At 40.0% G+C, this 27,466-nt stretch overlaps 1 protein-coding gene and 1 non-coding gene across 2 annotated transcripts in view; one reads left to right on the top strand and one right to left on the bottom strand.

The window, feature by feature from the left end:
* The window catches only part of LOC126092093 (ATP-binding cassette sub-family G member 1), a 445,593-nt gene that overhangs the window by 21,737 nt on the left and 396,390 nt on the right, over positions 1-27,466 (bottom strand). The window contains exons 4-6 of the mRNA XM_049907516.1: positions 25,721-25,866; positions 19,610-19,848; positions 1,987-2,085 (exon numbers count right to left, since the gene is read on the bottom strand). Of these exons, the coding sequence (XP_049763473.1) occupies positions 1,987-2,085; positions 19,610-19,848; positions 25,721-25,866 (484 nt within the window). The remainder of the gene's footprint in view (positions 1-1,986; positions 2,086-19,609; positions 19,849-25,720; positions 25,867-27,466) is intronic.
* On the top strand, positions 20,356-20,430 carry Trnat-ugu (transfer RNA threonine (anticodon UGU)). Its single transcript has one exon. It is a non-coding gene; the product is annotated as a tRNA-Thr (tRNA).

Below are 27,466 nucleotides of genomic sequence, written 5' to 3'. Positions count from 1 at the left end.
ATACTGCTTCTGTAGTAATATAGGAAGACATTATTGAATGTTACATCATTGCATAAGATTTGGATAAGAACTCACAGTTAAGGAAAAAAGTGGATATCTACTTCATATTTTATTTTGATCTAGCAATTTATATAACAATCTGACACTTAAGGTCCTTCATAGTACTCAGTGTAAAACTATGTGCATTTTTACTCTTATGATAGACACAATTATAGTGAGAAAATTAAACCATTAACTGTGTACTCTTACTCACATGGGCAGACGAGAGCAGACCCTCAGTCCATGAGAAATTTCTCAGCAGTTTTCACACAGATAACATCCAATACCTTCATTACCCTTTGCCACCATTCTTTACATTTATTACTATGTACTGAGTCATCATCAAAATCACATCTGCATATAGAGCAACTGCATATTGTTTTGTAGAACAAATTTTGTGAGGAGCTCTGAACAACTTCCTTTCTGAACAATAATTTGTTTCTATTTCAGAAGAGTGTTTTTTCTTTTCCTGTCTTTCCTTCAGTTTTCCTTCTCCTTCATATTCTTCTGTTTCTGATGGAGAGCACTATTCTCCAGTTACGAGAGGCTTCACAAATTTTGAACTCTTTGTTTCCTTTTGTCAACTGATGTCAGTTTTAGCAGAGGGCACATCAGAAATGGGCATATGAATCTGCACAATTGAGTACTCCCATAGAACTTTCTGTCTGGCTGAAAATGTATTCATCGTTGCAAATATGAATCTCCTTTGGCTGTGTATCAGAAAGGTGACAGTTAAAATTTGTTCTGGATGGGGACCCAAACCAACATTTCCTGCTTTACATGAGCATTCACCTTTGCTGTGGCTATCCATGCACAAATCATGGCCAGACCCTAACTTCCGTATGTCATTATCCATGTGTCACAACCTGCACTCATATGTGCATGAGTGTCTGAAGGAAATCTGCATCATGCTTCTTAATAACACAGGCACTGCTATTTTGTATTTATTTACCAATATGAGGTCTTCAACTCTCAATAAATGTATCCTTTCTGGATGCAATATGCTTAACCTGCGAGAGTAGGTTGTAATGCATGGTAAATGATGTATGGAAGTTTGAGTGTTATCATTGTGTTCATGCTCAGATGGCCAAGGCAGTTACAATGACAGCTCATGTAAAGCAGAAAATCTGGGTTTAAGTCCTGGACTAGCACAAATTTTCATTGTTCTCATTCCAATATACAGCTGAAGGTTGTTCATATTCACAAATGTAGATACATCTCCTGTATTTCTTGATGGCTGTAGCCACTGCAGTGCCTCACACTTCTTAATAAGACAGGCACTGCTATTTAATATTTTTTTCTGTCTGGATATCCTTTGCTGGACTACTGTCTCCAGTCATTTTATTACACTTGAAGACTTAAAGCGTGTTTTTTTTTTCCTAGCGTTACACAAAAACAATAAGGAAACATTGCCAAATATACATTACAACTATACGGGCACCTCCCTGACACTTCAAATGCTTTTGCCACCTTCTATAGTGTTGCTCTCTGATTATAGGCACTTCTGAATTAACCACTACAGTGGTAAGTATGCTTGCCTCTAAATATACAAGTTCAGAAATGTGTTGTTGGAGCCCAATAGATGACAGACAGACCACATGCACAGGAAGAAATACCATATAGACTTCACACCTAAGGCAATATATTAAACTGCAATGGCAGGAAAAACTCCTTGAATTACAAGTTACTTTCGATCCCAACAAAAGTACTTACTTATCATAATACAAACAAAGAACACAGGAGTAACAGAAAATGTCTGCTCTTTGTGTTATTATGCACAGCTATGACGACTAGCCAATGGCAGTTTTCCACCAAGTGCACCCAGCATAGAAAAATTGATAATTCATAGATGATCTGTGATATAGACTGAACTTTCCTTGTATAGAGTGATTAAGAAACCTAACTATTAACATAAATCGATGTAAATAAACACGCAGGAATACTCACCATTTGTTTGGACAGGTGGACTTCGCCAACTGTTTTCTTTAACTGCTGTCACTAGGGCATCAATACAGTCTCCATATTCTCCACTGACGACTTCAAGCACTGAAAATAACATTGTTTCTATTATTTTTGCGTCCTCTCCTATGAAATCACTCAACACAATTTGTATTGAGTTTCTGCATACATTAATAAATTTCACTTCACAATTAATATTTATAAGTGTTTATAATTATTTCCATACAGAATCTGCTGTGCACAAGTCTAACCTACAAGATGAGAGATGCAGCACTTCTGATGTAGAAATTTGTGCACAAGTTTCTTCAGTTAAAATTCAAAACCTATCAGCAGTATCATAGCAGAGGCTCTTATTAGCTGTGATTTGTCACTTGGTTGGGAACCCTATGCTCGGTCTGCCTTCTGGTGATATTGATAAGCTATGCTACAGTACCAGATTTCATTGTAGTTTCCAAGCACTGATATCCTACTAATAAATCAAAACTTCCATTTGCTTTACTGGCAAACAAGTTTTTTTATCACTGCTCTTCATTAATAAAGCTGTCCTTCACTGGAATATTGGTTTCATCATCATAGCACATTACTAATCATGATTCTATTGAAGTTACTGCTTCCTTGCCTTCCTCTGACTTGCGCTCTCACTTGTCCAGTTAGTTACAGTCAATCTACAGTTTAAACTGGACTGAGATCCATGATAAAACTTAGAATCCAGAAGTCACTGAACAAATATTTAGACTGAACAAGGGGTTTATCATGTACCTTTAGAATTTTAGCTTCACAATTGTCATTCATTGTATATTTTTTAAGTTTCTAAAAACAAGTAACAAGCTCAATATTACATTTCTTCAACATGTTCGCAGGAATCTGCACTGCTTGATGATGTTCAACCACAATGAAATGAATGGTAAAATGATTGAATGAAAGATCCCACAGACCCCAAATCTAGTTGCACTGAATGAATGTTTTGTTATTTAGTGAACAATGATGCTAGCTCAGCATCATCATTATATTTATACTCCAGTGTTTTTGTGCTCATGATCTGATAGTTCAAGAACTCTCCCTTCCTCTTTTCCATAACATGTAACGATTCTGGAGTGTCTGATTCTGTAATTAATTTTATTGGTCTGGTGGGTAAATATGACTTAAGCATTTTTTAAACTTATTTTTTTCTCTGTCACTTCAAAGACCCTTTCCCTAGGCATATAGGTGTGCTCTGGTATGAGACAATAATGCTTGATATCACTATCCAGGCTGAAGCAATTAAAATATTTTGAAGCTTGTGTTATATTTATTGTTTCCTGAATTTGAAGATAGAACCACCATCTTTTCATCATGCTTATTTTATGCTACTTTAATATGGAATACATGCAGGATGCCACTTCTGAAGATCATATAGATAATGTACTTTTTGGCTATATAATTATAACTTTATCTTGGTACTCTTCCATTTGATCTGTGTTTGCGTAGCCAGCCAGTGTGGCCGAGCAGTTCTAGGTGCTTCAGTCTGGAACCGTGCGACCGCTACGGTCGCAGGTTCGAATCCTGCCTCGGGCATGGATGTGTGTGATGTCTTTAGGTTAGTTAGGTTTAAGTAGTTCTAAGTTCTAGGGGACTGATGACCTCAGATATTAAGTCCCATAGTACTCAGAGCCACTTGAACCAATTTTTTTTTTTTTTTTGTGCTTGCATAGAAAAATAACAATATCAGAATTGTGAGTACACCTTGATGCAAAACACCTTATTGTTTGTTTACTTATTTATTACCCAAGCTATTTTCGGCAACATATATCATGATCATCAGTGGGTTCTTTAAATATTATTTATTGTGTCTTATGGCATGTTTTTGAGAATTATTGTCACTGTTTACTGCATATTTTCTGTCCTTTTTTCTGTTGCTGTTTTTTTTTCCTCAGTGTACATCATGTCATCTACAAGTTTGTTGGTTGGCATGTAGCTGATTCTATACACAGAATGGGACAGCAAACAGCAAGGTGGCGTAATGTTCTAGATCATATGCAAAGTGTGAAAGTTTTGTTTTGCTGTATGTAGAATCAGCTAAATGCCATCCAATGAACTTACAGATGACATGCTGTACACTGTGAAAAAACAGCAACAGAAAAGAAGCACAGAAAATATGCTGCAAACAGTGACAATAATTCTTAAAAGCATGCCATAACACACAATAAATAAGATTCAAACAACCCACAGATGATAGTGATATTTGTTGCTGAAACTAGTTCAGGGAATAAATAAGTCCTTGTAAAGAAATACAAGGTGTTTTGCATCAAGGCAGACTCGCAGTTCCAATGTTGTTGCTGGCTGTATAACTTTTTGGCCATTTACTTATAAAGGCTAAGTCTATGTTGTATAATTGAGTGCTAAAATTTTCAATTTCTTGAAAGCATCAAAGGTTCAAGGCCAACCTCTTTCAATGTGGGATAACTTCACCTGGAATTGGGATGTCAACATATTTTAACTTATGGTATGAGCTGTCCAAACACACAAAACCTAATTTTTTTCCATATGTGTGAAACATCTCCCTTTGGCACTGAGCTCCACATTTGGCAACTGCATAGCCTGTGGTATCAGTCTCATTTCTTTTGGTTACGTCTTCATGTGAAACAGTTTCTGGTGGAGGAAAAGTACGCACCTGCAGTAAATGGTACCTTCACTGCCAATGTGTTGACTGACTTAGGTGGAACTTGTCAGAACATAAGAGCAAGATAGAAAAACAATTATACACTAACTAGCCCATCAAACAGCAGTGAGGTGTCAATTCTTTTGAACAGAGCAAATAGTAACATTACCCATACAAATAGGAGCAATTAATCATGTGCTATATAGACTTTGCAGAACACCTTCAAACAAAAATAACTGACAAGAAGAGCTAAACAGCCCGCATCTCGTGGTCGTGCGGTAGCGTTCTCGCTTCCCACGCCCGGGTTCCCGGGTTCGATTCCCGGCGGGGTCAGAGATTTTCTATGCCTCGTGATGGCTGGGTGTTGTGTGCTGTCCTTAGGTTAGTTAGGTTTAAGTAGTTCTAAGTTCTAGGGGACTGATGACCATAGATGTTAAGTCCCATAGTGCTCAGAGCCATTTGAACCATTTTTTTTGAAGAGCTAAACAAAGTCTTCACTATGGCGCACAATGATGGCTACAATAGCAACATATTATACAAGCTACAAAACATCATTTAAAGGAATATACAAATAGAAATCAGCCAAAATAAGAACAATTTGGATACGCTAATACATACTACACAAAGCACTCTCAAATTAGAAAGTTCATTGAACAACACAAAGAGAAAATGGCACAACTTCACACACAAAAATGTAACATCTTTAAAAAAGATCACATAATCAAATTAGCCTTCAAACAAACAGGATGTTTCAAAACAAACTAAACACAAGGGCTAAAAATAACGATAGTTCGATAGTTCATAGATGTATGAATTAAAATGAAATAGCTGCAACTCCAAATACACTGGTATGACTACAAGAAACATCAGAATTAAACAATGGAAAATTCAGGATGAAATAACAATAATGTTATGAAAGGATAGATTATGTTAGAATAATGTCTTTTGGCTGAAAGCTGTACAGCAGTCTTTTCATTGTGCCTGTTTGTGACTGAACATCAGAATTAGATACAAATAATACATACAAACATTGGAGAGTTAGTGTACCCAGTGCTCATATGAAGGCAATTTAAGGCAAAAATATCACCACCACTACACGAGGATAAAAATGGATATAATAATCTTATGCCATAACAACAAAGACTTTAACTTATAAATCAAATAAGGTGCGCATTGAGAATTTAAAATTATATGTTTCACTCAATTTTAATGACTACTTGAGGATATCTGTCTGTTGAGATACTATTGCTGCACATGATTTTGAGAAATGTCCAAAAGTGTGTAAAATGCTTCTCTAATCTGTTTTATTTCTTACTTGTGGACAAATCATTTCACAAGACACATAGCCTTGTTTTCAGTTTTTTTTTTGTTTTCAAGTTTTGTTCTTAATTAATCTCATTACTTCATAGCAATAATTTTTTCTTTTGCAAAAGGGACTTCACACTGGCCAATTTGATGCTCCATTTGTCCTTTTCCATTGTTCATTTGGGTATGAACATTAAGACAAAATTCTGTTGTATAATTCAAGAGTGTCTTGGTTTCTCTCTGCTGAAACCTTTGTTGACATTTAGGTAACACACCAATGTAACATTTTATGTTCTATATATGGCCAGACTTTGAAGAGAAAACTTTTGGCACTTCATTTACAGAGCAGGTAGCTGTTCTTTAAGAAACAGATGTATCAGAAAGAATCATCCAATTTGGAAAATTTATATTTCTACAACTAATAAATTTATACAATGAATTTATTAAAAAAGATGCTGTGACTTACCAAACAGGAAAGCGCTGGTAGATAGACAATAAAAAACACACAAACCACAAACACACACACAAATATCAAGCTTTTGCAACCAATGGTTGCTTCATCAGGAAAGAGGGAAGGAGAGGGAAAGACGAAAGGATGTGGGTTTTAAGGGAGAGGGTAAGGAGTCATTCCAATCCTGGGAGCGGAAAGACTTACCTTAGGGGGAAAAATGGACAGGTATACACTTGCACACACACACACACACACACACACACACACACACACGCACACACACACACACACACACACACACACACACACACACATCCATTCGCACGTTTTTTTTATGGATGGGAAACTCAAAAAGTTTTTTTTTTCATACCTTTCAATAGGTGTTCAATATGACCCCCGTGAGTTGCATGACATAAGTTAACGTGGTATTCAAATTGTTCCCACGCTGCGGCGAACATGTCTTGAGTTACATCTTTTACAGCTCAGTTCATTCATTGTAACTGCTGATAATGGAGGCACATAGAAAGTGTCTTTTATAAACCCCCTAAAAGAAATAATCACATACAGTCAGGTCCACTGACCTCCCTCCCCATATTTGATTCTCACAGGCAAGTGACATTATAGAGCATGACAAGTAGAAAATTGTTTATTGTAGGCTGTCATATACAAAGTTATACTGGTTTACATTAACAACAGGAAATTTTCTAAAAATAAGACTATTTTAATGCACCATAACATAAAAATAACCTTGTTAACTTTGCCTATCGTAGTTCTGTTATGTCATCGGAAAATGTCAGGAAGAGAGCTCTCCGTCTCTTGGTGTACTGATAGCCTACACATCAATTCTTTGTACAACATCACTGTATGGAATATCTTGGATGTTAGAAACTTGAGGAAAATGGAACAATGTCATTTTTTCCCTTCCTTTTTTCTGAGAAAATACTACGATTGTCTTATGTTCCCATCCATCAACATTCCAACTGGTTAGACACTAAGTAGAGGACTGATGCTTAGAAATATTGGTGTGGGTAGCAGGAGAAATGCTTGTACCAAGTTGAACAGTTGGCTTTCTATCTCTGCTTCTTGGTGAACCATGTGCTCTAGCTATGACAAACTTTTAAGATAAAACATCTGTACACATCTTCTCCGAACCTGAGTGTTAAACTTTACCTTGTCACTTTTTGCTTTACAGCCAGAGGTGACAATCCTTGGTATGTTTTCAACATTCTGTAATGGTTTTCTTGGAAACTGAACCTTTGGAAGGCAGGCCTATTACAGTTCTTTTTCCAGTGAATGAAAGCAGCCCTCCAAGCTGCTTTAGTGGGTCTCAATACTGCAAAATCCAGGAGCTGGGTAATAAGTGTGTAATTTGGAGGTAACATTATAATAGTAGTATTGTGATCATGACACAGCCATATAACTTTCTGGGAGAGATGGCTTAAAGTTTCTGCCCCATAAAATCTTTTCTTCCATCAACTGTTCTTAAGCACAGCAGAGCTATTTCCACAAACCATTCTTCAAATAATAGCATGTCGGACCAACCGAATTTGCTTACTGCCGGGTGTGAGTGCTCAACACCACCTTCAGTCTGAGATGGGTGGAAACTTGTACCCTCAATCTAAAAGGCAACAGTTTTCCAGTCCCAGATACAGTAAATATTACATTGGTTGACTGTGTGGGAACATTGAGAGCTTCAAGAGGTCAAAACTCTGACGTCCCAGGGAAACTAACTTTGGATGAGAAAAAGAGAGACAGGTTGTGCATTCTTGGACATGGTAATTGTGCAAAAGTTCTGTATGCTCTATAGAATAAAATGATTCATGTATAACCAAGTCCCAAATCATCCAATAGTGTTTCTAGTATGCCTTAGTAGCCAACTTTCATGTTTCCTCTTAAATTTTTCATTTACCCTATTTCTGTTTCCCATATTTCTCAAGTATTGTTCTTAAGCTTCTGTCACTCTTCCTGTATTCTACAATGGTTATTTTCATTGCATTTTCGTTATATTTGAAGAGCACAGTGTTTCCAGCAACCTTTTCCTACTTTCTGACCATGTATCACTTCAACCCAGAAAACATCAATTATGTAAACAAATCAGTCTCATGCATAAATTAATGGCATAAATATCATGAAAATTTATGTGTATATAACTTCAAAACCAGGTCTGATGGTTAGTCTGGGAACAATATTAATGTTCTTCAAAGCTATGGAGGAGAGTTTTGAAGCTATCACATAGTTTTCCTTTTCCTGCCTGAAAGACAAAAATATTCTGCCAATTACTTGACTACAAAATTAACATAAAGTCCTTTATGAAAACTTGATAGACAAAACTAAGTGCAGCGACTAACTGCAGAGTGGGGCACTAGATGTCAGCAGAGATAATCGATGCCCCACTTCACCCCCACATGTCCTGCTTCAACCCACTCTGTGGTATTTGTTTCATAGAAGTAGGTGCTGAAAATTTCGAAGTCTTAATGGTAAGGACTTTGTTTTCTTTCTGATTATGGAATGAACTTCATAGCTTATTTTTACATAATCTCAACACTAGTAACTGTTTTTCCTCTAATAACGTAGGCCTATCAAGGAATAAACGGGGCACTTCCATTGTAAAGAAATAATTTTAAGGCTGTAGAAGCCTTAAAATGTTCTATTCCACTTATATAAATGAATAAAAATGAACATATGTGTTTTGGGTACAAAAAGCATTTAAAAGAAATTTTTGCCATAATATATACTATTTATTTTTGACCATTTTGTAAAACTTTGCAAATGGTGCTATTTAGGCTACTGGTTTCCTAAATTGCACAACAGGGTGCCAAAATCACACCTGTTCCTACTATTATGCGGTTTTTGGTTGTAAATTTGTTTTAAATTTAAGGGTACACTCCATATAATTAATTATTTATTTCACTGAATATATCACACAAATAGCCCTTAAAATATTCGTAATTATGCTTTTCTATTATTGGAAAAAAAATTATCATTGTTCAGGTACAGTTCAACTTATGTAAAAAACTCACACTGAAAGGCCATTTCATGTTTTAAAACATCAGCACATATTTCAGGAGCCTATTTTATGCAGATTGAGCATTGCACCATATCTTTTACCACACTTTCTTCACAAATGAAGAAGAACCAGTCATCTACATCAATTTCAATCTGGACATTTTCGGAGGTGATGATGATGAACAAGTGGTATTTTTTTTTGCTGCTCTGCTTCCTTCTGCTTCTTCCTTTTGAGGGTCCAAGTCCATAAGTTGATTTCAACACTTTCTTTGCAACATGAAGTGGCCTTTTGTCCCTATTATCTTGCAGTGTATTCTTATATGGGCTTGAAGTCAACAGTTCAACTTTCTGAGCACCTTTCTTTAGCCTTTTTCCTTGTATGGTAACCAGTAAAGGACTAATTTTATGGACGGTCACAACAAGACTTCTGGAAGGACTAATTTGAAGTGGTTGCGATACCTTTGTATTTCCTGCATTGGAGAGGCCTTCTTCAGCTTCTTGGTGCCCATTCTCAGCACTGTCATTGGGAAGAGTTAGGCACATTGGCGTGTCCTCAGGTTGATTTATGTTGCTTTTCTGTGAATGGGTAATGGCTGGAACAAAGTCAGCATTGGAAAAGACACTTCTGTCTATGGGCCAGATTCCAGTGGCTCTGAAACCATTCATTACATTGCTGAAGATCGTTTTTCAGCTGTACACTTCGGAAACAGAGAACAAACACCGAATTGAGTCACAGGAGGCTAATTAGCTCTCAGCAATTTGCACAGTGCTTCATCATAGTAGGTTTGCAACGGCTTGAGTATTGCCACATCTAGGGGCTGCAAACGGTGTGTAGTGTGCCACGGAAGTTGTAAGAGTAGAACAACATGTGAGTTTGCAAGTTTAATAGCTTCAAGATTCTTGGAGTGTGTTGAGTGTCCATCCAACACAAGAAGAACTTTTCTCTCTGCCGATGGTTTGACATAAGCAATAAAATGCTTCAGCCATTTAATGAGGACCTCACCAGTGTCTGAAATTTCCACAAGAGCTCCTGGTGGAGCACCAGTTTTCAGGGAAGGATGCATCCTAAGCCTCTTAAATATTATCATGGGGGGGGGGGCACATAATTACCAATAGCACTCGTACAGCTGACAATTGTAGTGTTAGTTCCTCCTTCGACACTAGAAACACTATCCACTTGAAGTTTTCCCTTCTGCGACAATAGGAGGTGCATTCAATTCCAAGGCCTCCGATTTTTTTTCTACGGACTGGAAAGAGATAGAAACATGGGCACTGTTTTAAAATGAGGTCGCGTTCATTGTCAATATGTCCCAGAGATGGCAGCACCATATGGAAGATGGAATTTTACCGCCAGTGGCGAGAATGAGAACTGTTTTAAATACTTAAAATGGCGACGTTTTCCTTACTTGAACAGCATGCAATCATTCGTTTTCTGAATTTGCATGGTGTGAAACCAATTGAAATTCATCGACAGTTGAAGGAGACATGTGGTGATGGTGTTATGGATGTGTCGAAAGTGTGTTCGTGGGTGCGACAGTTTAATGAAGGCAGAACATCGTGTGACAACAAACCGAAACAACCTCAGGCTTGCACAAGCCAGTCTGACGACATGATTGAGAAAGTGGAGAGAATTGCTTTGGGGGATCGCAGAATGACTGTTGAACAGATCGCCTCCAGAGTTGGCATTTCTGTGGGTTCTGTGCACACAATCCTGCATGACGACCTGAAAATGTGAAAAGTCCAGGTGGGTGCCATGACTGCTGACGGACGACCACATGGCTGCCCGTGTGGCATGTTGCCAAGCAATGTTGACGCGCAACGACAGAATGAATGGGACTTTGTTTCCAACGGTTGTGACAATGGATGAGACGTGGATGCCGTGTTTCAATCCATAAACAAAGCGCCAGTCAGCTCAATGGAAGCACACAGATTCACCGCCACCAAAAAAATTTCGGGTAACCGCCAGTGCTGAAAAAATGATGGTGTCCATGTTCTGGGACAGCGAGGGCGTAATCCTTACCCATTGCATTCCAAAGGGCACTACGGTAACAGGTGCATCGTACGAAAATGTTTTGAAGAACAAATTCCTTCCTGCACTGCAACAAAAACGTCCGGGAAGGGATGCGCGTGTGCTGTTTCACCAAGACAACGCACCCGCACATTGAGCTAACGTTACGCAGCAGTTTCTTCGTGATAACAACTTTGAAGTGATTCCTCATGCTCCCTACTCACCTGACCTGGCTCCTAGTGACTTTTGGCTTTTTCCAACAATAAAAGACACTCTCCGTGGCCGCACATTCACCAGCTGTGCTGCTATTACCTCAGCGATTTTCCAGTGGTCAAAACAGACTCCTAAAGAAGCCTTCGCCGCTGCCATGGAATCATGGCGTCCGCGTTGTGAAAAATGTGTACGTCTGCAGGGCGATTACGTCGAGAAGTAACGCCAGTTTCATCGATTTCGGGTGAGTAGTTAATTAGAAAAAAAATTGGAGGCCTTAGAACTTGAATGCACCTCGTATCTTGGGAGATTTCTTTTGTACAGTTGAGAAACCCGATTCGTCAACACTGAAAATGGTCAGTGCATTTAGTTTATGCTCGTCTCCATTTTTTTTCTGGAATATCAAAAATCTTGTTAACATTTTCTTTATTAAAACCTCTAACCCTAGCAATAGATACATTTTCAGGCTGTCATAAAGTTAGTGTCAGATGACGTTTCACAAAAGTGTTGAACCATATCTTACCAGCCATTTTTTCTCTTTACTGAATGGATTGTCAAGATGGGGATTAGGCTCAAGTATTTGAAAAGCTAACTTCCTTACGTCAGTTATCGTAAGACTGAACAGGTTCTCTTCGAACTCTAAAATGACATTAATAAGTTCTTTTTCTGCTGAAAGTGGTAATGCTGTTTGTCCTCTATTCACTGCCCCATTGTTTCCACGGTTGAGTCCCCCTATAACTTCACCTCGAATATGTCTTAGAAACGTTTTCTTTGGTTTTCCATATTTTCTGCAACATTCATTCATTTTTATTTACCCTTCTTTAAAATCCCCCAACAAATATGTCATACTTTCTGGAGACCACTTCCCGTATGTCCTCCCAGCCATCATAATGGAAATCTGCAATGGGGAATGGGAAAAAATAATATTTGTTATGAAACTTCAACTTTCACGACCACCGCGAAATTATTTATCTTAGCTTGGGAATATTACACTCCATAAATGGATTAAAAGATTTAGCCTAAATGACTTTCAATACTAAGGTTCTTAAATCGCACCAGTAAAGATTCCTAAATCGCGCTAGTGCTATTTAGGGAATTACGCAGTGTTGCGATTTCGGCAACCACGCCATTTTCTGAGTTTGTCATTCTGTAAGCTAAACAATTGACTGAACGAAACTTATAAAGATGTCAAAGGGTACTTAAATATATCTTAATTATATGTAATAGATATGAATGAAATTATTTTCTATCCTTACGAAAAGTACACAAATCTTACATGCAAATAGTCACTTTTCTTGTAAACCAAATACAAAACATTATTACCGCAGCCACGGAAACCAAACTATTGTAGCATCATGGGAGTGTTCCCTAGTTCAAACTACTCCCACTAGGTGGTGTGTAAGTAGGACCGGTAAATCTAAAAAAGTGGTGGTGCGATTTGAGAGTTGATGCTATATAGGCTACTTTCCCCTAACTTCATTTTTTAAAAATTGTTAGATGTAAGGTCCGCCAGTTATGCAAAACACTTTTTTTTTTTCAAAATTCCCAAACATGTTTCAGCACCTCTTTGCTATCATCAATGGGTTACTATTTTATTTAATCTGGAATGAGAATATTTTTACTTACAAAATTACAGAAATATTTAGTTCAAACAACTATTTGTTTCTGTTAGTTACATTCTGTTTGCATGGTTAAGCAGGACCATTTCCGTATCGTTTCGTACAGGTAGCTTCGTCATCAGGAACCAAACGATGTTGATGACAAATTTTGTTGGGAGTTAACCTATCATTTTATATTTTAAACGTAATTTGGTTTGTCGCGATGTTTCACGCATATATTCTTTTTTATTTACGTTTTTGTATGGAAAGCCCTTTTTTCTCAGCATTCTGATGAAGTGTTGCGAAGCGCACGTCAATATAACACATATTTTCTGAAATTTGGTCATAAAAAGCACTTTACACTTCACCAAGACACACTGTAATCGTGGCAGTAGTGTGTCCCAGCCCAGTCAGTGTTCATTTGTTCACCAGTGAGTTTGGTGCCAAATTTGAATTTTGTTTACATTTTATCCCTCTCTCTCTCTCTCTCTCTCTCTCTCTCTCTCTCTCTCTCTCTGTGTGTGTGTGTGTGTGTGTGTGTGTGTGTGTGTGTGGCAACTGTTTGTGTTGTCTTTTCTGTAAAGTTCCTTTAATGTTCTGAATAGTGTGCCCTTGCAGAGCACAGTATTGATTTATGACCTGTTTTTTTCTGTTATTGCCTTTTGTACGTGGAAGTTTTCCTCAATGGTCAATTTGCTGTATGGGCTGTGGCTGCATTCTGGTATTCTGAAGTCTGTTTCTGTTGTAGTTGGGTGGTGATTGTGGGCTATTAGGTGGTCAGCAAATGTGCTATGGGAGCTGTTGCTTTTTTAAAAGCTCTGAGATGTTCTGAATAACTGGTTTTGAAGTTTCTGCATTTCTGTCCTATGTATACTGACTGCAAGTGTTGCATGTGAGTTCATATATTCGTGATCTGTTAAATTTATCTGTGGGTGTTTCTTGTGTTCTGATCTTTTTCAGTGTTATGTCTTTAATATGTTCCATATTCTGTGAACAATTTTGCTATTGCAGTTGAGTATGTGCCATTTAGTTTTGTATGTATACTCCAAGCAATCAACATATATTCGTGATCTGTTAAATTTATCTGTGGGTGTTTCTTGTGTTCTGATCTTTTTCAGTGTTGTATCTTTAATATGTTCCATATTCTGTGAACAATTTTGCTATTGCAGTTGAGTATGTGCCATTTAGTTTTGTATGTATACTCTAAGCAATCAACATCATCACACAAAGATTAAAACACCAAGGAAACACACTAGACATACACGTTAATTAACTAACAACCACACTCAAAACCATAATATCACAAAATTATTTTGTGTTCAACAAAGAATTTTATTCTCATCATGAAAGACTGCCAATGGGATCACCAATTAGTGGCATCCTAGCCAACATATTTATGAACAACCTGGAGAACATGATATTCAGACACATAATAAAACAAAAATACTACGAAGTTATATGCTGGTACCGTTACGTTGATGACGTAATATGCCTGACTGATAGAACACATACACACATAGAACAGCTACACAATGAAAAAAACAACTTACCTCAAAAATTAACTTCACATTAGAAACGAAAACAAACAACACATTACATTTTCTAGATCTCACCTCACAAAACAAATAACACACATGACTCCACAATATTCAGGAAATGGAGAACCACAAGCACCATCATTCACAACCTGTCAAACCACTCAATGACACGTAAGCAAGCAAACTTCAGATTCATGTTCCATAGATTAAACAGAGCACATATAAGCAAACAGAACTACATACAAGAACTAAACACAATAAAGAAACAGCAGTAGAAAATGGCTATGATACCCACATAGTAGATAAATTAAATCAAAAAATAAGTGAACAATACAGAAATGAACATCCCACACACACAAGTCCTCACCCAACACAGAACAACACAAAATACAAAGACCACATGCAAGACATAGCAGGGCAACAACAAACATACATACAAAACGATGTGGCATATACTCAGATGCAATAACGAAATTGTACACAGAATAGGCAAATTATTACACAATCAGGGACACCAAATAGGATACAGGATAGTACTAAAACCCAGTCACAGCCTATACAGCAAACCGACCATTGAGGCAAACTCGCTGGTGAACAGATGAACAATGACTGGGGTGGGACACACAACAACCACGATTACAGTGTGTTTTGGTGAAGTGTAAAGTGCGTTTTACGACCAAATTTCAGAACATATGTGTTATACTTACGTGTGCTTCCCAACACCTCGTCAGGATGCTGAACAAAAAGGGCTTCAAACACAAAAACGTAAGTAAAAACGAATATATGCGCGAAATATCGTGACAAACTAAATTACGTTTAAAGTATAAAATGATACGTTAACTCCCAACAAAATTTCTCATGAACATCGTTTGGTTGCAGATGACGAGCTACCTGTACGAAACAATACGGAAATGGTCCTGCAAAACCATGTAAATCGAATGTAAAGGTATTAAACAGAAACAAATAGTTGTTTGAATTAAATATTTCCGTAATTTTGTAATTATTTAGTAAAAATATTCACATTACAGTTTAAATAAAACAGAAACCAACTGATGATGGCACAGAGGTGCTGAAACATGTTTGGGAACTTCGGAAAGCGGAGTTTTGCATAACTGACGTACCTTACATCCAACAATTTTAACTGCAAACTGCAGATACAAGAGCTGCAAATCCAAAAGACGAATATTCATTTTTTTTACCCTTTCACCTGGCTAAATGTTAAAACAACAGTCATTGCATTAATAATGTGAATTTTGCAGAAACTAAATTTGCAGGTACTGCATCTGTAATACACAGTCAGAAAAAAAATATGCAGCTCCGTCGAGGACTGTCTTCAAAAGAAACACAAGGTAATATGTGCATACTGAGTAGCTGTAGTGTTAGTGATTCATTTGTCATGCTCAGGTGACCAGATGGTGCACAGGAGGCCTCTCTATGCACTCTCTGCTTTGATTCTGCAGACAGTAACTCTGTTGAGATTGGAGGTGAATAGTGTTGCAACATTCATTCTATGGTACAGTCATGCCCCAATGACAAGTACGAACTCCTACTGAACAGCTTCAGCTATATGAACAGGATCCAATTGTGAGCCCACGGGAAGCTGGATGGACGTATCAACGGGCAGCTGCACACATTGGGCACAATGTATCGGTGATGTGTTGCTGCTTACAATAGTAGTGTGTAGACCAGCTTCCGGACATCTGCATAGTACAGGCAGATGTAAGATCAGTGCACTGTGTGAGCAGCTCGCTGATCGAACATCATTCAGGTATGAAGTCCAGGTACATGCTGCCCTTTCGTTTCATCAGGGACCTTTAGGAACTGCCTGCTTGCAGCAGGATTAAGATAATGTGTGTCTCTGTTCAGGCTACTACATACACCTGACACCACAAAGCATGGCTACTCCGGTGTTGTGAAAGGGTTGACTGAAGAGTCAAATGGCGCTCTTTTGTCTTCAGTGACGAGAGCGGTTCCTGTTTGTATATGAGTGATTGACGGAGATATGTATAGTGTAGACCTGGCGAGCTGCCGATTCCAGAGAGCATTCGCCCATGACACACAGGTTCCATCGCTGGCTTCATGGTGTGGGAGACCATCAGTTACCACATGGGGTTACATTTGGTGTTTCTGCAGAGTAAAGTAACCAGTGCTTGGCTTGCTTCATTGCTCAGATTGCTAAACCTGTGCTACTTCCATGTTTTCGCTAGGAAGGTGATGTGCTTTTCCAACAGGACAACACATGGCCACATACAGCTGCTGTGGTGATATGTGATGTACAACAATTGGCCAGCCAGATCACCACATGTGGGACATGATGAAGTGGGAACCTTCTCGTTCTCCAGGGCCAGCAAGGACCGTTGCTGAATAGCAGCTGAAGGTACAAGATGGTAAGTACAGTCCATCACAGGATTCCATTCGGCACCCTTGTATTTGTAATCGCTTGCATGCAAAAATACAGGTGTGCTGTTGGGCATCCTTTACTGTGACATGAATGCTTTATTTGGTCTGAATTCGTTACCATATACTCCGACAATGATGCCTTGCCTGTCAACTCACTTGTCAATAAAAATGACGTTTTTCCATAAGGGTCTTATCCCTCTGGCAGCATACTAATTCAGGAAGTCACCCAATTGTTAAAACTCGTGCTTGATTTCAGACATAAATGAGAGAAACTGCAACTCTCAGGTCCACATTCACAGATACTCAACCTTATACCACCTGTTATCTGACTTACATGTAGGTTTCAAACCTCTACACGGCAGAGGTAAGCATATATACGGTCCATATCTACAGGGTGGTCCATTGATCGTGGCTGGGCCAAATATCTCACGAAATAAGCGTCAAACGAAAAAACTACAAACAACGAAACTTGGCTAGCTTGAAGGGGGAAACCAGATAGCGCTATGGCTGGCCCGCTAGATGGCGCTGCCGTAGGTCAAACGGATATCAACTGCGTTTTTTTTAAATAGGAACCCCCCATTTTTTATTACATATTCATGTAGTACGTAAAGAAATATGAATGTTTTAGTTGGACCACTTTTTTCGCCTTGAGATAGATGGCGCTGTAACAGTCACAAACATATGGCTCACAATTTTAGACCAACAGTTGATAACACGTAGGTTTTTTAAATTAAAATACAGAACGTAGGTACGTTTGAACATTTTGTTTCGGTTGTTCAAATGTGATTCACTTACCTTTGTGAACTTATCATTTCTGAGAACGCATGCTGTTACAGCATGATTACCTGTAAATATCACATTTATGCAATAAATCCTCAAAATGATATCCGTCAACCTCAATGCATTTGGCAATACGTGTAACGACATTCCTCTCAACAGCGCGTAGTTCGCCTTCCGTAATATTCGCACATGCATTCACAATGTGCTGACGCATGTTGTCAGGCGTTGTCGGTGGATTACGATAGCAAACATCCTTCAACTTTCCCCACAGAAAGAAATCGGGGACGTCAGATCCGGTGAACGTACGGGCCAATCCACCTATCATGAAATATGCTATTCAATACCGCTTCAACCGCACGCGAGCTATGTGCCGGGCATCCATCATGTTGGAAGTATATCGCCATTCTGTCATGCAGTGCAACATCTTGTAGTAACATCGGTAGAACATTAGGTAGGAAATCAGCATACACTGTACCATTTACATTGCCATCGATAAAATGAGGGCCAATTATCCTTCCTCCAATAATGCCGCACCATACATTAACCCGCCAAGGTCGCTGATGTTCCACTTGTCGCAGCCATCGTGGATTTTCCGTTGCCTAATAGTGCATGTTATGCCGGTTTACGTTACCACTGTTAGTGAATGACGCTTCGTCGCTAGGTGGAAGGCGCGCTAAAAATCTGTCATCGTCCCGTAATTTTTCTTGTGCCTAGTGGCAGAACTGTACACGACGTTCAAAGTCGTCGCCATGCAATTCCTGGTGCATAGAAATATGGTACGGGTGCAATCGATGTTGATGCAGCATTCTCAACACCGACGTTTCTGAGATTCCCGATTCTCGCGCAATTTGTGTGCTACTTATGTGCGGATTAGCCGCGACAGCAGCTAAAACACCTGATTGGGAATCATCATTTGCTGCAGGTCGTGGTTGGAGTTTAACATGTGGCTGAACACTTCCTGTTTCCTTAAATAACGTAACTATCCGGCGAACGGTCCGGACACTTGGATGATGCCGTCCAGGATACCGAGCAGTATACATAGCACACGCCCGTTGGGCATTTTGATCACAGTAGTCATACATCAACACGATATCGACTTTTTCCGCAACTGCTACACCGTCCATTTCAACACGGGTAATGTATCACGAAGAAAATACAGCCCGCATTGGCGGAATGTTACGTGATACCACGAACTTATACGTTTGTGACTATTACACCGCCATCTGTCACAAAGGGAAAAAAGTGTTCCAACTAAAACATTCATATTTCTTCACGTACTAGACGAATATGTAATAAAAAATGGGGGTTCCTATTTTTAAAAAAGCGCTGTTGATATCCGTTTGACCTATGGCAGCGCCATCTACCGGGCCAACCATAGCGCCATCTGGTTTCCCCCTTCAAGCTAGACGAGTTTCGTTCTTTGTAGTTTTTTCCGTTTGATGCTTATTTCATGAGATATTTGGCCCCGTCACTATCAATGGACCACCCTGTATATATATTGTAAGGCTATTGCAGTTAGATGAAACGCGTTTGGGTAACAACCATGCTAAAAACACAGTTGAGAAAGACCAGTAAAAGTTATTTTTATATCAACAACATTCAAGCAGCAACGGAGGACAAATGGCTATAAATATTGATGCGCTGCTTTTTTTACTATTGTTGTGGTTTTAAACTTACTGTAGTCAGCGGGGTTGTGGTACTGGGGGCACTCGAGCCCCACGGAGTTGAGGTAGGGCACGACGTTGAGGCTGGAGCCCTGGTAGACGCAGTGGCCCTGCGCCAGCACGTACACGTGGTCCAGCATGTGGAAGATGGTCGCGCTGGGCTGGTGGATGGTGCAGACGATGGTGCGGCCGCCCCGTGCCAGGGACTTGAGCATCGAGACGCACTGCAGCGACGATAGGCTGTCCAGGCCCCTGAAACGCCCAGCCGCAGCGTAGCGAATTATACAGCAGCACGCAGGAAACCAGGGACAAATCTCAGAACTTCTGTTTGAGACTTACCAAATGGCTCTGAGCACTATGGGACTTAACTGCTGCGGTCATCAGTCCCCTAGAACTTAGAACTACTTAAACCCAACTAACCTAAGGACATCACACACATCCATGCCCGAGGCAGGATTCGAACCTGCGACCGTAGCGGACCCGCGGTTCCAGACTGTAGCTCCTAGAACATGTCCGAAAGAACAGATGCCATCTTAGTATATATATAGTTAAGGCTCACCGGCCACTTGACCATCTTCTTCTTCTTCTGTGCGAATGCACAAACAGTGCCCGAACTCTTACGGGAATCGCCAACGCGCCGCGAGTAATGAGTATAATGGGCGGGGGCACTACGAATGTAGTGCGGGATAATACGTTGAGAATGTGGGTTTCGCTGGAGGCGTGCCAGAGATAAATCCCTACAGTCGCGCTATCTTCTGTGTCGTCGGTGGCTCAGATGGATAGAGCGTCTGCCATGTAAGCAGGAGATCCCGGGTTCGAGTCCCGGTCGGGACACACATTTCATCTGTCAACGCCTGTAAGTAGCTAAGGGTGTTCATTTCATTGTAATTTCGTTCTAACAAGCTGCATGGTCACCGATGGTCATCTTAGTATATACCAACTCTCTTTGCTTCCCCTTTCCCGGTACTCTTCCGTGTACATCTGGGCCTGCCTCTTTTCCTTGTTCCGTGGGGACTCAGATCCAGTATCTTCTTCGCGATTGCTGTGTGTGACTTTCTCAATGTGTACCGTACCCATCTTCACCTTCTCTCACCTCTCTGGTCTTCTATAAGTATATGGATTATTTTCCCACAGAGCTCTTCACTACTTGTCTTTCTGGTCACCAGATATTCATGACGCGCGGGAAACGCCCATTTACGAAGCTCCGTCACTGTCAAATTATCATCCTGTCTACTTTCCAACTTCCACTACTATATAGGACAGCCTCTACATGTGTATTAAAAATACAGTTTTCTGCATGGGATATTTCTGTTTCGCCATATTTTGATACGATTATATGAAGACAGCATTTGTCTTCTTTATGCGGTTCTTCATATTTGCTGCAGTTCCACCATCATCTTTTACCACATTACGCAGATGTAAGAATGAACTGAGAATCTCCGTTTGCTGCCCGATTATGAACCAAGGCACTTCAATGTTCCCAGAAGTTATTCTCATTTTCCTTGTTTTACCCACATTTACCTTGAGGCCAGCAATCTTTGCTTTATTGTTCAGTGAGTTTAATTTAGTTTTCATCAGCCTTTGAGATGATAATGGTATGTCGTGTGAGAAATCCATAAGCTCCAGACGTTCATGGTTTCTCCAATGGATTTCTCCATTGCTGCCTGCTGTTAATCTTCTCTTAACTGAACCAAGGAAAGTAGAAAAAGCGCTAGTGATATAACATATCCTTGCTGGACTTCAGGTGTTAACTCTGTTGGCTCTGTGAGATTCCCCTTGTGGAGGACACAACATTTGTAATCATCATACAGATCTTTGATGATGTTTGGAATCTACTGTGGTATACCATACTTTCATAACACCTGCCACAGCACTTTACGTTCACAGAATCGAAGGTCTTTTCAAAATCAATGAATTCTAGGTACTTTGTTGCGTGGAGTTCTGTACTTTTTCCTAATACGATGCTAGGAATATTAATAAGATCAGCACAACTGTGTCGTGCCCGGAAAGCAGGCTGATTTTGTACGCAGTCGGTTGGGGGTTTCTCTTTGAGCCAAATATTTTACAGCAAGAGGTGAAGCATTTTAACACTAGTTTCGATGTCGACTTTTAAGAGCTTCGAAGCTATGCTATCTAGGCCTGGAGCCTTTGCATGTTGCATGTTTTAGGCTTCTCAAAGCAATCCTAATTTCGTTCATTGTGTAACACTGCAGATTTACATTTTGGTCCGTTTCGACTTCCTCTAGAACATCTCTCTCCTGTTCCTCTTGATTGTCTTCATAATTTACCAGCCCCTTGAGATGCTTCTCTCATCTCTGTAGCAGAGGCTACTGGGTCGTTATCATCAACCCAGCCTTGTTCTTGATTGGTCCTTGATGTCTAAAGTTCGTCATTGGCAGCCGTTTAGTGACATTCTAGAGCTGTAGAGCTCCTTTACATTCCCCCGTCTTGCCGCCTCTTCTGCTAACTGTGTACGCTGAGCTAGCTATTTTGTTTTATCTCGCATTATCCCTATTTTCGCCTCCGTGGAGTCTTTATGCGCTTCAGTCTTCAGTGCTCTTGGATTACAAAGATTAACTTTTGTTTTAGTTCTTTCCTGCAGTTAATTTCATTGCAGGTGTCGCCGGAGATCCGTTCTATCCTTTGACGTGTCTTACGGTGTTTCCTCCAGAGTCTAGATAACTGTCTCTAAGAGTGGTGTCGTCCGAAGAGCGGGTTGCCATAGTAAGGTTGGCACCTCGCAATGAAACTGCAGAGAAGTACAGTCGCTGCATGCCGCAACGACGTATGAGAAACGCCAGCTTAACCACACTTGCTAGAGCTTCGCTACGCCGCCACAATTGATGGTCTCCTTACAACTCAGGTGGCAGTCTACGATGAAGTTGACAGCATTGCCTCAGCCTAGCAGTGTACTAAATGTCTTAGGAAGACTCCTGTGTGAACATAATGTGAATATTACGTCAGCCACTCTTCAAGTGAAGAGTCTTGTAAATTTGTCTCTATTGAATATACTTTAAAATTTAGAGACAGTCGTAAATACTCAGAGCATTCCCGTGGAAACTGATTATACAAAGTTAAGTAAATCTTCATATTTACATTGTAATGAAGTGAACTACTTTACATGTTATAGTTCTACTCTCTCTCCTTCCGGAACAAAACAAAGAACCCACCGTTGCACCGGCGAGAGTACTTTCGCGTGGCGACAAATTAGGGAAGTGTCAATGTGTCAATGTATACCACGCCCTCTGAACTCAAGCGGTCCAGAGAGGAGGAGGGTGACTGGGACTTAAGGTTCCGTCGACGACTGCTTCATTAAAGAAAAGTACTCCACAATACTGCAGATATTTTTCGAGATTTCTGAGATAAAATGCTAATTTACAAGGATCACTCATTAAAGAGTAAAATTATTTCAGTAAAATCAACATCTCTGATGACTGACGTGTTCTCCTTACAAACATTTTATCTTTAGAGATGATTTATAATGCAAAGTAATGGCAAGATGATGTGCAGGACAATAATATTCACGTCTTTCTCGGTAGCGAGCTACTTTTTTCATTAATGCTGACGCCATCGCCGGGCCAAAGACAGGGATGTTACACAAACTGTCTCTATAATGAGAAACCTGGGATTCTGCGAGATTGCAGTGCTCTTGAAATTAACACGATAGTAATACAAAGCAGCAAAACTGAATTAAATAGAGAAATCAAAAATTTATTTTGCTTACCAGTGTTATGGAAAGAAATTAAAAATTTACCCTATAATATTAGTGTAGTATTTCACATTTCTTTACGTACATGTGTACGATGAAGAATGAAACACTGAATTTGCGAACAGCTGTAAGTACCGGTTATAGTGCACTTTGGTGATCAATACAAGACACACACTCAAATTTTAGGGGTTCACAATATCTCGAAGTGAGGGCTTTGAAGGGAGCCGAGCGTATTCATTGAGAAGTGAACAGGATGCTGATCGGAGAATGAGGCGTGGGAACTTCATCGGTTGCTTGGGTCAGCCGCCAGTTGACCCTGTGTGACGACATACCAGATGCCTCATACCGTTAATGCACAGAAGCATTATGAGGGTCAAGGCCTGTGACGTCTAGAGGACCTGCTAACTCGGACCTGTCGTGTGACGCGAAATGAAATATTAAAGGCATTGACAACAACGGCTGCAAGCTCTTTCCGTAAGCAGATTTGACACTGCGGACTAAATGAGCGACTGTATTTGGTTTCCGTTGATGGTATGTGTGTAGTGTAGAGGAACTCCGTCGCTGTCGCAACTTGACACATTAGCTGCTGATTTTAGTTGCTGGATCTTCGGCCGACGTTTGTACAAAGATTTTTTTGACGTTCCGAGAGCACGACTGGCTGGTATCCGCTACCAGCAATGGAGGGCGAATCTTTGACGTATTCCAGCCACTCGTGCTCGCGAAACGTCAGAAAAATCATAAACAAACGTCGTCCGAAGCTCCCGACAGACACTACGCCAAGTGGCCACGAAAGTCTCAACAATTTTAAGTTTCGCAAATTGTTTTCACTTTGGATGTCACTCTAAGTCAGCTCGGAGAAAAAAATGATATTAAAATAACATATCTGGGGAATGAGAGTCTAAGCTGAAATTTTTTGCTGAATATAGTAGCTAGTTTTTCTCAGCGGGTTTCGTACGTGTATCATATGAATTGTTCACTGGCTGTTTAAATCCTACAGTTCTGTGAGGAGAATTTTTCGATTTTTTTTTTTTACTCGTCGATGACATTATGATTCTGTCAGACAGGACGGAATGGACAGTGTCTTGAAAGGAGGATATGAGATGAGCATCAACAAAAGCAAAACGAGGATAATGGAATGTAGTCGAGTTACCTCGGGTGATGCTGAGGGAATTGGATTAGGAAATGAGACACTTAAAGTAGTGAAGGAGTTTTGCTATTTGGGAAGCAAAATAACTGATGATGGTCGAGGTAGAGAGGATATAAAATGTAGACTGGCAATGGCAAGGAAAGCGTTTCTGAAGAAGAGAAATTTGTTAACATTTAAGATTTAAGAGTCAGGAAGTCGTTTCTGAAAGTATTTGTATGTATTGTAGCCATGTATGGAAGTGAAACATGGACGATAAGTAGTTTGGACAAGAAGAGAATAGAAGCTTTCGAAATGTGGTGCTACAGAAGAATGCTGAAGATTAGATGGGTAGATCACATAACTAATGCGGAGGTATTGAATTGGGGAGAAGAGGAGTTTGTGGCACAACTTTACTAGAAGAAGGGATCGGTTGGTGGGACATGTTCTGAGGCATCAAGGGATGCGCAATTTAGTATCGGAGGGCAGCGAGGAGGGTAAAAATCTTAGAGGGTGACCAAGAGATGAATACACTAAGCAGATTCAGAAGGACGTAGGCTGCAGTACGTACTGGGAGATGAAGCAGCTTGCAGAGGATAGAGTAGCATGAAGAGCTGCATCAAACCAGTCTCAGGACTGAAGACCACAACAACAACAACGATGTATAGAATCCTAAAAGAGAGCTACCGTGTGGAACAACGAAAAGTTACCATTTTCTTTTCTTGTGCTACTATCAGGTGTGAAGTAGTGTAAAACGGATGAAACACCACGGTAGATGAGAGGAGAGTGCCTATGTTTGGAAACTGGATTGGTGGTGCAACAGAGAATTTGTCACGGTGCCCTTATCGTTTGAAGTGTGCTTTTCTAAGTACACGAATAACCATAAACAAATACTGACAATTTTTCTGCACTTAGTCATTCGTCTATGGATGCTTCTGTCTACAGCCAAAAGGTGCTCTATACTTTGGTCTAATTCAGCTGAGACACCCGGGTTTTAAGGTTATTGGGGTTATCAGGAGTTTGGAACCTGTGCCCTCCTCTGGGTTAAATAGGCAGAGAACACGACTTTTTGCACTGTCCTCTACATATTGGCTTTTTGGATTAAAAAGGTGGCGCACAAGAGCGAAATACGCGTTTCTAGGTAATCAAGAATTTGTACAACTGCGAGAACAACCGCTGCTAACAAGCGATTAACATCCTTTGCTCCTGGGTTTGTCTGCGGCTTTTGAAGTTAAAGGCGACTTTATTCTACTAGAAACAAGTACGGGGGTGCCATAGTGCGGAATACTTACGTGGTGGGTTCATCGAGGAAGAGAACGGGAGGGTTGTCGATCAGCTCTAGCGCGATCGAGAGCCGCTTCCTCTGGCCGCCCGAGAGCTTTTCGCAGCGGGTCTTGAGGCACTCTGAGAGACTCAACGTCTCCAGGATGTCGTCAATCTGCAAGACAGGAAAATGACTTCGTTACAGCTTCTGCTGGGAATCGACATGAACAGTGAGACACAAAGGAATTCGTGACACTTGTTGCCAGTGGACACCGATCTAAATCAACGGGGAAAGCTCTAAATTTGTGCCGCACCGGGACTCGAACCAGGGTCTTCTGCTTACTTGGCAGGTGAGCTCACCGCCGCGCCATCTGGACACAGAGCTCATCGCAACTGCAGGGACTATCCTAGCACGCTTTGCATCAGACACAAAGCCTCCTGCTACACACTACCGATTTAGTGCCCCTGCTCATTAGCCTAATTACTCGCGGCATCTCGCCTGTTGCCATTACAGTTACGGCTTGGTGTGCATCTCCATTGAAGAGACCATTGGCCATCATCGCCTTAATTATATATGTGGTGTCACCATTTTCATCTGCAGCCATTTTCAATCAAGACGCAAAGGTATTTGGGTCTGACAAGAGGCTTGCTAGGGTAGACCATGCAGTTGTGGTGACGACTGTGTCCAGATGACATTGTAGTCAGCGCATGTGACTAGTTATCAGGAGACCGACACAAACTTTCAACTTGTCCCATTATTTTAAATAAATGTCCACTGGCAGCCATTGTCTTTCGTTCCTTTGTGTCTTGATTCATAGTGAGTGGCTGCAGGATCAAAACTGTGTCTGTTCTTTCGGACATGTCAGAAAGAATAGACTCAATGTATAGGGTGTAAATTTTAAGTTGACAAACCAGAATAACTCGAAAAATAAGCTTCACACAAAAAAATGTGTAGAATCCAAAGCTGATTATTTTCGAGGGGGACATCTGCTGGTGCTAAAATCAGCCCGCCACCCCAGCCCCCTGGGGGTGGGGTGGGAGGCAACTTTAAAATTTCAAATGGGAATCCCCCTTTTTGATTGCAGAATCCTATCCTACATAAAAATCTACGTACATTTTGTCTTAAACATTTGTTTTGATTCTTGGTACTTGGCGCTGTAATTCAAGAAAATCCATGTTCTCATTTTTGAGTGGAAAATGGTTACAGATAAACAAAAAATTCTTATTTACTTCGTAAATTTTGATTCTTTGAAACTAAAACTCTCCCCATAGGGTGGGGTTTGAGAGAGAGGAATTGGTGTTTTACAAATGTTGACCCAAATATTAATTTTTTCCGCAGATTCGGATAAGTTTTGTTTGTTTCGTGATCAACTTTTTTAAAACTCTAATTCCTCTCTCTCAAACCCCACCCTAAGGGGAGAGAGGGAGAGTTTTAGTTTTCGAGAATCAAAATGTACGAAGTAAATATTTTTTATTTATCCGTAACAATTTTCCACGCGAGAACATGGATTTTCTTGAATTACAGCGCCAACTATCAAGAATCAAATCAAATGTTTAAGACAAAATGTACGTAGTTTTTATGTTGAATTTGATTCTGCAATAAAAAATAAGGGTTCCCATTTGAAATTTTAAAGTTGCCTCCCGTCCCACCCCCAGGCAACTGGGGTGGCGGGCTAATTTTAGCACCAGCAGATGTCCCCCTCGAAAATAATCAACTTTTGATTCTACACGTTTATTTTTTGAGTTATTCTGGTTTGTCAGCTTAAAATTTACAC

This window comes from Schistocerca cancellata, chromosome 7, assembly GCF_023864275.1.
Source record: "Schistocerca cancellata isolate TAMUIC-IGC-003103 chromosome 7, iqSchCanc2.1, whole genome shotgun sequence".
In the NCBI taxonomy this organism is placed as follows: Eukaryota; Metazoa; Arthropoda; class Insecta; order Orthoptera; family Acrididae; genus Schistocerca; species Schistocerca cancellata.
The sequence above is the reverse complement of the archived record's forward strand: the minus strand, read 5'-3'. Positions and strand labels throughout refer to the sequence as shown.